The following is a 15,143-nucleotide window of genomic DNA, read 5'->3' as shown; positions in this document are numbered from 1 at the left end:
GCCATCACCACAATCAAGAGTGAACACACCCATCACTGGATGTTTGTTCCGCCTCCTTGTCATCCCTCCCTCCACCCCCCTCCCCCACTCCAGGCAACCACGGACCTGCCTCCTGTCACTACAGATTAGTTTGCATTTTATAGAATATTGTATAAATGGAAACATACAGTATGTATGCTTTTTTTGTCTGCCTTCTTTCATGCAGCATAATTATGCTGCAATTCATCCACATCAATACTTCATCCTTTTTATTGCTGACTGGTATTCCCATTGCACAGACATGCCAAAATTTGTCTATCCATTCTCCTACTGACAGACATTATGATTTTTTTTCCAAAAAATTGGTAATCTATTACAAATAGAGCTGCTATGGACAATTGTGTGCAAGTCTGTGTATGGACATATGTTTTAATTTCCCTTCAGTAAAAGTCTTGGAATGGAACTGCTGAATCACATAGTAAGTGTATATTTAACTTCATAAGGAACTGCCAACCTGCTGTCCAAAGTGATTAGACCATTTTGCATTTCCAACAGCAACATATGAGAGTCCTGGAAAGTTTCTCCACCTCCTCACACATACTTGATATTGTGAGTCTTTTTAGTCATTCTAGTGGGCGTGAAGTGGTATCTCCTTGTGTGTGTGTGTGGGGGGGGGTTACTCATTGCTTTAATTTGCATTTCTTAATGGTTACTGATCTTAAGCATCTTTTTACTTACTTATTTGTATATCTTCTTTCATGAAGTGCGTGTTCAAATTTTTTCCCATTTTAAAATCAGTTGCCTGATTTGTTTTAAAGATCTTTGTATATTCTTAAAACTAAAAATAGAACTACCATATGATCCTGCAATCCCACTCCTGGGCATATATCCAGAGAAAACCGTAATTCGAAAAGATACAGGCACCCCAATGTTCACTGCAGCACTATTTACAATAGCCAAGACATGGAAGCAACCTGAATGTCCATCAACAGAGGAATGGATAAAGGAGATGTGGTGGAATATAGAATATTACTCAGCCATAAAAAAGAATAAAATAATGCCATTTGCAGCAACATGGATGGACCTAGAGATTATCATAATAAGTGAAGTAAGCCAAAGAAAGATAAATATCATATGATATTGCTTGTATGTGGAATCTAAAAAACAAGATACAAATGAACTTATTTCCAAAGTAGAAAGAGACTCGCAGACATAGAAAACTAACTTATGGTTACCAAAGGGGAAAGGTGGGAAAAGGGGGGGAGGGATAAATTAGGAGGTTGGGATTAACATATACACCCTGCTATATAAATAATAAAATAGATAACCAACAAGCAACTACTGTATAGCATAGTGAACTATTCTCAGTATTTTGTAATAACCTATAAGGAAAGAGGACCTGAGGCAGAATATATGTATAACTGAATTGCTGTGCTGTGCACCTGAAATTAACACAATATTGTAAATCAACTATACTTCAACTTAAAAAAAAAGATCTTTGTATATTCTGGATACAAGTTCTTTGTCAGGTATATGTAATATGAGTATTTTCTCCTAATCTGTGTCCTGCCTTTTATTTTTTTAATGCTCTATTTCAAAGTGCTAAAACTTTACATTTTTATGAAGTCCAATATGTTAATTTTTTTCTTTATGGTTTGGAAAAACTTTTGTCAATTCCAAAATCACAAAGACTCCCTTCTATATTTTCTTCAGAAATGTCAGTTTTAGCTTTTATGCTTAAGTTTAGAATACATTTTGAGTTAATTTTGTGTACAGTTGTGAGATAAGAATTGAGGTTCAGTTCTTTGGGTTTTTTATGGATATCCAATTGTTCTGGTATTATTTAAAAAAATACAATCACATCACCTTTGTTGAAACTCAGCTGACTATGTATGTCAGGGCAGGGCACACAGTCTTGAGTACTGAAGCTGTAGTAGTAAATGATGAAATCAGGTAACTGACATTCTCTAACTTTAATTTTTTTCAAAATACTCAGCTCTATGAATTTGAATACACAGTAAATTTCAAAAAGACTGTCAAAATTTTTATCCGGATTGCACTGAATCTCTGGCTCCATTTAAAATGAACTGACATCATAACAATATTAAGTTTTCTAATCCATAAACATGGTACAGCTTTCCATTTATTTATGTCTTCTTTAATTTCTTTCAGCAACATTTTGGAAGTTCTGAGTGTGCATTTAGCACACGTTTTATTAAATTTATCCCTAAGCATTTAAAATCTTTGAAGTTATTTTAAATGTTATCTTTAAATAGACAATTTTTTGAAGTATTAGATTTACAGAAAAATTGAGAAGAGAGTATGAAGAATTCCCAACTACCCCTTTCACCTAGTTCCCCTATTATTAACACCTTACATTTACATACTATACTTGGTACAATTAGTGAGCCAGTGGTGACACATCATTATTAACAAAAATCCACAGTGTGTTTGGATTCTGTCAGTCTCACCCAATGTCTGTTTCTGTCTCAGGATGCCATCCAGGGCACCACAGTACACTTACTTGTCAGGTCTCCTTAGGCTCTCCTTGGCTGGGACAGTTTCTTAGCCTTTCCTTGCTTTTGATGACCTTAACGGCTTTTAGGGGTACTGGTCAAATATTTTGTAGGATGTGCCCCTACTGGAATTTGTCTGATGCTTTTCTCACAATTAGACTAGGGATCCGGGTTTGAGGGAGGATGAGAAGAGGTAAAGTAGCATCTTCATCACATCATGTCAAGGAGGAACACTGTGACAAATTTTTTCTCGTTATATGTGTTTTATTTATACTTCATGACGGATCACTAGAAATGGGATTTTTTGAGGCATAGACTATTTTTTAAAACTAGGATTCTTGATGAACTTGACCGAACTGCTTCCAAAGGGTTCCACTAATTTTCATACCCACCCAAAATGGATACATTGCAATGTTTCCCTGAATCCTTACTAGAATTCCCTTTACATTTCCCCCAGTCTGTTGTGCCCACATAGCTTTGGAATGCTGCAGTTGATGACTGATGGATTCGCCTTAAGTAAAAAGCATCAATTAGATCTTCCACTCTACACTTGACCTTACCTTTATTTTATTTAACACTACTCCCGCTACACCCTCTCCGGGCTCCAGCCAAACAGCCTGCTGTCGCTCCCTGAAGACACAACAGTCAGCTTTTGCTTCTGACAGGTCCTCTGCATGGGACAGTATTCCATACCCATCTCTGCCTGTCAAAATCCTAGCGTACCTTAAGGTTCACCTCAAATGATAATCATCCTAAAGCCCGTCTTAAGCCACAAAAGTAAATAAAATCTCTTCTCTCTGTGAACACTTAATACATTTGTTAAGAGACATTTTGCTCCCATTTGCTCTTTGTAGATCAGATATGTAATTGTATAGTGACTTTTTCCTCAGTCTGTAATTCATTAAGTAATAAATAATAAGTAATAAGCACATTTTTCTAATCAAGAAACCTAGGAGATATTTCATTCAACCTATTCCCTCTCTGCACTTTTTATAAATTGAAGGTTTGCGGCAACACTGCGCCCAGCAAGTCTAACAGCACCATTTTTCCAACAGCATTTGCTCACTTCTTGTCTTCGTGTCAGATTTTGATAATTCTTACAATATTTCCAACTGTTTCATTATTATTATATTTATGGTGGTCTGTGATCATGATCTTTGATGTTACTATTGCAATTGTCTTGTGGCACCATGAACCTCACTCACATAAGACGGAAAACTTGGGCTCCCCTGGTGGTGCAGTGGTTAAGAATCCGCCTGCCAATGCTGGGGACACAGGTTCGAGCCCTGGTCCAGGAAGATCCCACATGCCGTGAAGCAGCTAAGCCAGTGCACCACAGCTACTGAGCCTGTGCTCTAGAGCCTGTGAGCCACAACTACTGAAGCCCACATGTCACAACTACTGAAGCCCATGTGCCACAACTACTGAAGCCCGTGTGCCTAGCCCGTGCTCCGCAACAAGAGAAGCACCACAGTAAGCCTGCGCGCTGCAACGAAGAGTAGCCCCCGCTCGCCGCAACTAAAGAAAGCCCACACAGCAAGGAAGACCCAACACAGCCATAAATAAATAAATAAATAGAAATAAAGTTCCCTTAAAAAAAGAACACTTGTCAAAAAAAAAAAAAAAAAAAAGACGGCAAACTTAATCAATTTATGTTGTGTCTGTTCTGATTGCTCCACTTACTGGCCATTCCCCCATCTCTCGCCTCCTCAGGCCTCGCTGTTCCCTGAGACACAATAATATTGTGCCCAATAAAGGCCATACCTACTTGTTATGTGCTGTCTATGGCTGCTTTTACTCTGTCACACCAGAGTTGAGTAATTGTGACAGAAACCAATTGGCCAACAGAGCCCAAAATATTTATCATGTGGCCCTTTACCCCTGGTATAAACTTTCAAATACATAATATTGTAACTGTTTAGCAGCATATGATCCACAGTGAAGCCCTGTTGTTTTTAACTTCCTTAAAAATTACTGCAAAAACTTTTAGTCTATGCCTCATTAGGTCCTCAGACCATGGTAAAACCTATTTTATTTTGTCCTTTTCCTCTTTTGCAAATATTGAACTCTGACTCTTGACACAGTGAAAACAAAATAGTATTGTTAAGCATCTTCTTAATTGCTAGGGAAAAGTTTAATTTCTTTGCTATTGGATAAAGATATAAATTTAGGGAAACTGTATCTAGAAATAAAGAAATGGGCCATTTAAGGAAAATCATATTTTATTAAATTTAACAATTTTTTGAAGAGCTCAGATTTCTACTTACCAGTAAGTGAAATCACAGAAGTCTTTGTTAACCCTGAGACAGAAGGTGTATATGCTGCTGTAGAACTTTTACTAGAAAAGAACATGATTTAGTTAAAATACAAGAATATGCTTCTTTCAATCCCAGTCATCTAGCACTAGGTCTTTCCTAATCTTTTTTTTAATGCTTTCCTCTACTTCTTATGAAACATGCTTGCTATTTTTATTTCTCATTTATTTTTTACATTCCATGCCTCACAATAATTACTTTGTCTTTAACTTAAAATCATATCCTTAAACTTCTGCAACATCAAAATAACAGGTTTTCTATTGATGCTCAGCCCAAACAGGTAATGTGGATAAAATTTTCCTGGAAATAACTTATCTTTAGTTCTAATCTCTTTTGTCCATCTTGAGATCACCCTATTGGCTAGGAATTTTAGAAGGATCTACCAATAATGTCCAAAAACATAGCTGAAAATCTAAAATAAGCTTTTTATTCAATCTTTTATAAAAAGATAAAAATAATAAAATAAAAACATTTTTCCCATAACATGTTATATTTTTGATAAATAGTTTTGAAGACATTTATGTTCCTTTAAAATTACTTTGCTTGCCGCTTGATATACAGCTGTTATATACTATATGTGTACAATACATATAAAATTCATGGTCATTTAATTTATGCTGATTCTCCCCTAATCTTAACTGTTTATAATTTTGTGGTCTGGGCCAAAAGGGAGACTACACATTCATCTACCATCAGGAGAACTGTGTTGTCACCACTTTACCACAGAAACAGGCCAGTGGCTTCTTTACGGACAGAAATAACACTAGCTGCAAATGGATGTCCACATCCATTTAGTAAATGGGGCACGTTCATACCCATTTAGAAGTTCTGTGGCATAGGTGATATAGCATAAACAACACATGGATTCCATGATGTTGTTATAAAGCATCAGGGCAGTAGTCTTCCTAGAATTCCAGGATACCTATTTCTTATGCAAATTCGTAGACTACTTTTTTTTTTAACATGAAACCTTTATAGAAGATAACTTAGAAATTACTGCCCTATAAAAACCTAAAAATTAATCCTGATTTTATTTAATAATTCATTGAATTATTTAATAATTCAATTCATTTCACATAAAGATGTATGACTATAAGATGAAAATTAAGTCAGAACATGACCCATATATATGCTGTCTACAAGAGACTGACTTCAGACCTAGGGACACATACAGACTGAAAGTGAGGGGATGGAAAAAGATATTCCATGCACATGGAAATCAACAGAAAGCTGGAGTAGCAATATTCATATCAGATAAAATCGACTTTAAAATAAAGAATGTTACAAGAGACAAGGAAGGACACTACATAATGATCAAGGGATCAATCCAAGACGAAGATATAACAATTGTAAATATTTATGCACCAAACATAGGAGCACCTCAATACATAAGGCAAATGCTAACAGCCATAAAAGAGGAAATCGACAGTAACACAATAATCGTGGGGGACGTTAACACCCCATTTATACCAATGGACAGATCATCCAGACAGAAAATTAATAAGGAAACAGAAGCCTTAAATGACACATTAGACCAGATAAACTTAATTGATAACTATGGGACATTCCAACCGAAAGCAGCAGAATACACTTTCTTCTCAAGTGCACACGGAACGTTCTCTAGGACAGATCACATCTTGGGTCACAAATCAAGCCTCAATAAATTTAAGAAAACTGAAATCATATCAAGCATCATTACAGACCACAACGCTATGAGATTAGAAATCAATTGCAGGAAAAAAACTGTAAAAAACACAAACACATAGAAGCTAAACAATATGTTATTAAATAACTAATGGATAACTGAAGAAATCAAAGAGGAAGTCAAAAAATACCTAGAAACAAATGACAACGAAAACATGACGACCCAAAACCTATGGGATACAACAAAAAGCAGTTCGAAGAGAGAAGTTTATAGCAATACAATCTTACTTCAAGAAACAAGAAAAATCTCAAACAACCTAACCTTACACGTAAAGCAACTAGAGAAAGAAGAACAAACAAAACCGAAAATTAGTAAAAGAAAAATCATAAAGATCAGAGCAGAAGTAAACGAAATAGAAATGAAGAAAACAGCAGCAAAGATCAATGAAACTAAAAGCTGGTTGTTTGAGAAGATAAACAATATTGATAAACCTTTAGCCAGACTCATCAAGAAAAAAAAGGGAGAGGACTCAAATCAATAAAATTAGAAATGAAAAAGGAGAAGTTACAACTGACACTGCAGAAATACAAAGGATCATAAGAGACTACTACAAGCAACTATATGCCAATAAAATGGACAACCTGGAAGAAATGGACAAATTCTTAGGTATAACTTTCTAAGACTGAACCAGGAAGAAACAGAAAATATGAACAGACCAATCACAAGTAATGAAATTGAAATTGTGATTAAAAATCTTCCAACAAACCAAAGTCCTGGACCAGATGACTTCACAGGTGAATTCTATCAAGCATTTAGAGAAGAGCTAACATCCATCCTTCTCAAACTCTTCCAAAAAATTGCAGAGGAAGGAACATTCCCAGGCTCATTCTACGAGGCCACCATCACCCTGACACCAAAACCAGACAAAGATAAGATATCACGAAAAAGAAAATTACAGGCCAATATCACTGAGGAACACAGACACAAAAATCCTCAACAAAATACTAGCAAACAAAATCCAACAACACATTAAAAGGATCATACGCCATGAACAAGTGGGACTTATCCCAGAGATACTAGGATTCTTCAATATATGCAAATCAATCAATGTGATATACTACATTAAAAAATTGAAGAATAAAAACCATATGATCATCTCAATAGATACAGAAAAGGCTTCTGACAAAATTCAACACCCATTTATGATAAAAACTCTCCAGAAAGTGGGCATAGAAGGAACCTACCTCAACATAATAAAGGCCATATACAACAAATCCACAGCAAACATCATTCTCAATGGTGAAAAACTGAAAGCATTTCCTTTAAGTTCAGGAACAAGACAAGGATGTCCACTCTTGCCACTATTATTCAACATAGTTTTGAAAGTCCTAGCCACGGCAATCAGAGAAGAAAAAGGAATAAAAGGAAACCAAATTGGAAAAGAAGTAAAACTGTCATTGTTTGCAGATGACATGATACTATACATAGAAGCCACCAGAAAATGAGTAGAGTTTTCCAATGAATTTGGTAAAATTGCAGGATACAAAATTAATACAAAGAAATCTCTTGCATTCCTATACACTAACAATGAAAAATCAGAAAGAGATATTAAGGAAACAATCCTATTTACCATTGCAACAAGAGAATAAAATACCTAGGAATAAACCTACCTAAGGAGACAAAAGACTTGTACTCAGAAAACTATAGGATACTGATGAAAGAAATCAAAGACGACACAAACAGATGGAGAAACATACCATGTTCTTGAATTGGAAGAATCAATACTGTGAGAATGACTATACTTCCCAAAGCAATCTACAGACTCAATGCACTCCCTATCAAATTACCAATGGCACTGTTCACAGAATTAGAACAAAAAATTTTACAATTTATATGGAAACACAAAAGATCCTGAATAGCCAAAGCAATCTTGAGAAAGAAAAACAGAGCTGGAAGAATCAGGCTCCCTGACTTCAGACTGTACTACAAAGCTACATTCATCAAGACAGTAATGGTATGAGCACAAAAACAGAAAAATAAATCAATGGAACAGGATACAAAGCCCAGAGATAAACCCACACACCTGTGGTCACCTAATCCATGACAAAGGAGGCAAGAATATACAATAGGGAAAAGACAGTCTTTTCAGTAAGTGGTGCTGGGAAAACTGGACAGCTACATGTAAAAGAATAAAATTAGAACACTCCCTAACACCGCACACAAAAATAAACTCAAAATGGATTAAAGACCTAAATGTAAGGCCAGACACTATAAAACTCTTAGAGGAAAACATAGGCAGAACACTCTGACATAAATCTCAGAAAGATCTTTTTTGACCCACCTCCTAGAGTATGAAAATAAAAACAAAAATAAACAAGTGGGACCTAATTAAACTTAAAAGTTTTTGCACAGCAAAGGAAACCATAAACCAAACGAAAAGACAACGCTCAGAATGGGATAAAATATTTTCAAACAAAGCAACCGACAAGGGATTAATCTCTAAAATATATAAACAGCTCATGCAGCTCAATATCAAAAAAAAACCAACCCAATGAAAAAATGGGCAGAAGACCTAAATAGACATTTCTGCAAAGAAGACATACAGATGGCCAAGAAACACATGAAAAGGTGCTCAATGCCACTAATTAGTGAGATGCAAGTCAAAACTACAATGAGGTATCACCTCACACCAGTCCGAATGGCCATCATCAAAAAATCTACAAAGAAAAATGCTGGAGAGGATGTGAAGAAAACGGAACCCTCCTACACTGTTGGTGGGAATGTAAATTGGTACAGCCACTATGGAGAACACAATGGAGGTTCCTCAAAAAACTAAAAATAGAATTACCATATGACCCAGCAATCCAGCTCCTGGGCATATACCTGGAGAAAACCATAATTCAAAAAGATACATGCACACCAATATTCACTGCAGCACTATTTACAACAGCCAGGACATGGAAGCAACCTAAATGTCCATCAACAGGGAATAGATAAAGAAGATGTGGTACATACATACAAGGGAATATTACTCAGCCACAAAAAGGAACAAAACAGTGCCATTTGCAGAGGCATGGATAGACCTAGAGACTGTCATATAGAGTGAAGTAAGTCAGAAATAGAAAAAGGAACATTGTATAATATCACTTATAAGTGGAATCTAGAAAAATGGTACAGATGAACTTATTTGCAAAGCAGAAATAGAGACACAGATGTAGAGAACAAACTTATGGATACCAAGGGGGAAGGGAAGTCAGGATGAATTGGGAGATTGGGATTGACAATAAACACACTACTATGTATAAAATAGATAACCAATGAGAACCTACTGTATAGCACAGGGAACTCTACTCAATGCTCTGTGGTGACTTAAATGGGAAGGAAATCTAAAAAAGAGGGGATATATGTATACGTATAACTGATTCACTTTGCTGTACAGCAGAAACTAACACAACATTGTAAAGCAACTATACTCCAGTAAAAATTAATTAAAAATAAAATAAAATAAAAATTAAGTCAAAATGTGAGTAGCTGACAGATCATACCCAGCACACTTGTCTAAGTTGCCATATTTTGCATGAAAAGCTTGATTATTAAAAGACTGGCTTCGAATCAATTTGGATTTCTTGATTTCTTTGCCTAGAGTAACAAGCAAAAGGAAAATGCAATTGTTTAGTTCATCAGTTCATCCTTAGCTGCCCCAACCCCATTTCCTCTCCAACTCCCACAATTTTCAGTAAAACACTGACAGGTGTAGCTTCCTTTCCTTAGCTTGACCTGACTGGTGTATCTCTTACCCCTACTGCCCATTAAGAACCGCCAAAACAGCTAACAGTAAAAGGCAAAAGGTGCCTTCAAATGATATATCTCATCTCACGGAGTGACTTCCCTGTAATTATTGTTTAGGAAAGGAAAAAAGGAGACACAAAAACAAGTTTCTTACTTGTGGATGGGGTGCCAGAAGAGGGTCCAGGGACAGAAATGGGGATGTTCTTGGGCAGAGTTGTTGGTGTCTTGGTGTCTCTACCTAAAACAAACTCTGATTTAAGTGCTATAATTTCCTCTGAGTTCTTATTAATCTCCATACACATACAAGGCAATGCAGAGAATATGAATCACTATCCCTAGTGAAGCAACACTCTCTTCCAAATCTTACTTTTTATATATTTAAATATTTCAATCTTAGTTATTCAGTGATCAATTTTGCAATCTTATTGCTGTTACCAAACTTCAAACTTTCCTTTGAAGGATCTGAACCTCCACATTGATCCTCACCATTTATTCATGTACTCCTAAACCTATATCACAGTTAGCAGCCAATTTTTGAAAACAACTTTGATAAATGAAAGAAAGTGAAGTGATTTTCCATATTAAATTAAAAACTAAGCATGGTCTCTCAGCATGCTAGGATGCAACATCAGTTGGGTACCTTGGTGATAAAGACATGCGAAAACTACTTACGTTTCTTTTCAAAGGTTTTATCACTCATGGGCCTTCCATCATTTTGTTGCTTTTCTTTTTCTAATTGTTCCTATTAATAAAACAGTATCTTAGCATTAAAGGTAAGCATTAGATTTAGAAAATTGTTCTAATCAGAAATTACTCTAAGCTTTAGAGGTACAGATACAGTTCACAAAAATACATAACAGAAGTAATTTGTTTTTCCAAATTAGTGTCTAAAGAAGTCACAGTTCTTTCAGATTTGTGTTTTTTTAAACATCTACAGAATTGTGCCCTTGGAGGCTTGTCAAACTAAAACAATGAGTTTAGTATCACTGTTGTGATGAGCCGTTAATTTCTACAACTTATTTACTCATTCTCATCAGCAAAATGTGTTACTACTGGCCCTTTCCATTTCTGACTGATACATGGCAAAATAATGTCCTTCTTTTAAAAGACTGAGAGAAAAAGAAATGATCTTTTAGATATTATTTAAATGTTCTATTGAAGTATAATACACATAGAGAAGGTGCACAAATATAAGTGTACAGCTCAATAAATTTTCCCAAAGTGAACACACCCATATAATCAGCTCCCAGACCAAGAAACAAAATGTTACCCAAACTCAAAGAGTTCTTTATCCCAACAGAATAGCCAAGAAAAATCAATAAACATATCAAGTTCTGAACAAACATGGCATAACTGACATGTACAGAACACTACAATCAACACTGGAGAACTACATTCTTTTCAAGTGCATGTAAAATAAAAAGGCAGAGAAAATACGCAAGATAAAAAATATTCCACATAGAACTGGACTGCATAAAAAACTATTAAATAAAAATTCTAAAACTGAAAATAAAACATGCAAAACTGAAAGATATCACCAAGTGGGCTTAATAGTAGTGTTACCTGCGTCATCTTTTCCTCTACTATCTCGATCATATTAATCACAGTTGTCTTGAAGTCCTTGTCTGCTAACTCTAATATCAGGATCATCTGTGGATCTATTCCTATTCTCTGATCTTTGTCTTGGGTTTATTAGGTCATTAAGTCCTAAAATGTTTTAGAGTCTGCTTATTCTCTACATCTTCTACCACTGGCAATCCTGAACTCTAATCTTTGGTTTAGACTGCTGAAATAATGCAATTTGCTTTTCAGAGGATTTCCACTTAAGTTTTTAATCTTACAGCATAATTCTCTGCAGAAAAATAGACAATATAAAAAATCAGAATTTTAGAACTGACAAATAGAGTAATGGAAATTTTAAAATCAGTGGAGAGTCTCCGCAGCCAAATGCAGAGGGCAGGAAAAGAACTGGTGACACTGAAGATGGATCAACAGAAATTATTCACTCTGAGTAGCAGAGTTTAAGGAAAAAAAAAAAAAAAGAAAGAAAGAACAAAGCCTCATGGACCTGTGGGATAGTATCAAAAGATTTAACATATGTGCAATTGGAGACCCAGAGGTATAAGAGTGAGGAACTGGGACAGAACATATATTGAAATAAATAATGGCTCAAACCTTCCCAAATTTGGGAAATGACACTCATTTACAGATTCAGGAAGCTCAGCAAATCCAAGACAGAAAAAATTTGAAGCTAATCATGCCTAAAAACATGACAAGCAAACTGCTAAAGATAAAAAAGAAAAGAAAAAATCTTAGAAGTAGACAGAGACAAACAACATTATATAGAGAAGAATAATAATTCAAATGAGAACAGATATTTTATCAGATGCTATGGAGACCACAACACAGACAGAAACACTTCTTAAAGTACAGCATAAAAAAGGCTGTAAACCCAGAATTCTGTATCCAATAAAAATATCCTTTAGAGAGAAAGGCACAAATAAGACATTCTAGATAAAGGAAAACGAAGATAATTTGTTACAAAATACTTGCACTCTGAGAACTTCCAAAGAAAGTTCTTCAGGCTGAAGGGAAAAAATAAGAGGGACATTTGGGTCCTAAGCAATGAATGAAGAGCACTGGAAATGGTAAACATCTGAGTAAACACACAGGTTTACTCTCTTAAGTTCTTCAAGATACATATGACAACTTAAAGCAAAAATTATCACACTGACTGGTGGGGTTTTCAGTGCAGATGTAATTCACATGACAAGTGTAACATAAAGAACAGTATGGAGCAAGTAAAGGGTTCTGTATCACTGTTAAATAAAGTGGTACAATATTAACAAAAAGAAGACTATAAAAGGTTAGGTATGTCTGCTGTAATCTCTAGAGAAAACACCAAAAAGCAATTCAAAAAAAAAAGGGGGGGGGGCGAAGAGACAGAGAGAAACACCAATCACTAAGATAAAAATATAAAAGGGGGGCTTCCCTGGTGGCGCAGTGGTTGAGAGTCCACCTGCCGATGCAGGGAACGCGGGTTCGTGCCCCGGTCCGGGAGGATCCCACATGCCGCGGAGCGGCTGGGCCTGTGAGCCATGGCTTCTGAGCCTGCGCATCCGGAGCCTGTGCATCCGGAGCCTGTGCTCCGCAACGGGAGAGGCCACAGCATTGAGGGGCCCGCGTACCGGGAAAGAAAAAAATATATATATACATATATATATATATATATATATAAAAGGGGGTATCATCATAGATTCTATATACATTAGAAGAATAATATAAGAATATTATAAACAACATATGCCAACAAATTTGACAGCTTAGATGACACGGACAAATTGGGGAGGGGAAGCAACTTATCAAATTGACAAAAAAGAAAGAAAATCTGAATAGTATTATAGCTATTAAAGTAATTGAATGAATTATCAAAATCCTTCCAAAATGAAAACTTTGAGTCTTGATAGTTTCACTAGTGAATTCTATCAAACACTCAAGGAAGGAAAAAAAACAATTTTATACAAAAGTTGTCAGAAAATAGAGGAAGTGGTAATACTATCCATCTCATTTTATGAGGCCAGAATAACTCGAATACCAAATTTAAAAGACCCAAGAAATGACCCCAAAAATTATAAACCAGTTCTCACTATGAATTTACGAATACAAAGGCAAAATTCCTTTAAATAAATTAGCCAAGCATCCAACAGCGGAGAAAAGGACAATATATCATCACCAAATAGAGTTTATCTCCAAAATATAAAATCGGTTTACCATTTGAAAAATCAATGTAACTCAGTGTTTTAACACAATGAAAGTAGAAAAACAAATATCATTTCAGGAAATGCAGAAACAGCATCTGGCAAAATTTAACAATCACTCATAAAAACTCTCAGCAGACTAGGAATAGAAGCGATAAAGGGCATCTATATAAAACCTATTGGTAACACCATACCTAATGATGAAAGATTGAACTGCTTCCCCCTAAGATCAGTAAAAAGACAAAGATGCCTACTTGCATCACTTTTATTAGTCAGAGGTCTCTTATTATACTGGAGGTCCTGGACCTTTTAATACGACAAAAAGAAAGAAATAAAAGGCACAAACACTGAACAGGAAGAAGTAATCCTACTGTACTAAAAGATGACATAATGGCTCAGGTAGACTGTCCTATTAAATCTAAAAACCAACTTCTACAACAAATAAGCAAACTTAGCACATTTTCAAAATACAAGGTTAATATACAAAAATCAATAGTATTCTTAAACTCCAGCAGCAAAAAACTGGAAAGTAAAACTTTAAATTGCAATTCCATTTATAATGCCAAGACACGTAATATACTAGAAATAAATCTAACAAAAGACTGCCTTGAACTCTACACTTAACTCTACCAAAACTAAGAAGACTAAATAAATGAAGTGGTAGACAATGTTCATGGATTGGGAGACTTAATTGTTAAGATGGCAATTCTCCAAATTGACCTACAGATCAATGCTAATTAACACAATCCTAACTAAAATTCCAGCAGGCTTTTTATAGAAATTGATAAACTGATTCTAAACATTGTATCAAGATGAAAAGGGCCTCTACTGGCCAAAGCAATTTTTTAAAAAGTTGGAAAAGTTACCCTACCTGATTTTAAGAATTACTATAAAGTTACAGCGATCAAGATAGTTTGGAATTGCCAAAAAGATAAACCTATAAATCACTGCAACAGAATGGGAGTCAAGAAACAGATATATGTATATATGGACAACTGATTTTTTTAAAAAAGGTGCTAAGGCAATTCAATGGAAGTAAAGTTTTCAATAAATGGTATTAGAATAATTGCTCATTGAGATGGAAAAAATCAACATATATAAAAATTAACTTGAAATGAATCATAGACCTAAATGTAAAACC

General features: G+C 35.3%; 1 protein-coding gene across 10 annotated transcripts in view; it reads right to left on the bottom strand.

The window, feature by feature from the left end:
* PPP4R4 (protein phosphatase 4 regulatory subunit 4) overlaps window positions 1-15,143 on the bottom strand; it is a 119,841-nt gene that overhangs the window by 3,870 nt on the left and 100,828 nt on the right. For 8 of the 10 annotated variants that reach the window (XM_060295237.2, XM_030883478.3, XM_060295238.2 and 5 more), the window contains 4 exons: window positions 10,917-10,986; window positions 10,399-10,482; window positions 10,001-10,094; window positions 4,763-4,833 (listed from right to left, as the gene is read on the bottom strand). In XM_060295237.2, coding sequence (XP_060151220.1) covers window positions 4,763-4,833; window positions 10,001-10,094; window positions 10,399-10,482; window positions 10,917-10,986 — 319 coding nt within the window. The remainder of the gene's footprint in view (window positions 1-4,762; window positions 4,834-10,000; window positions 10,095-10,398; window positions 10,483-10,916; window positions 10,987-15,143) is intronic. The other 2 variants (XM_060295239.2, XM_060295240.2) reach the window with 1 other exon arrangement.

This window comes from Globicephala melas, chromosome 2, assembly GCF_963455315.2.
Source record: "Globicephala melas chromosome 2, mGloMel1.2, whole genome shotgun sequence".
In the NCBI taxonomy this organism is placed as follows: domain Eukaryota; kingdom Metazoa; phylum Chordata; class Mammalia; order Artiodactyla; family Delphinidae; genus Globicephala; species Globicephala melas.
The sequence above is the reverse complement of the archived record's forward strand: the minus strand, read 5'-3'. Positions and strand labels throughout refer to the sequence as shown.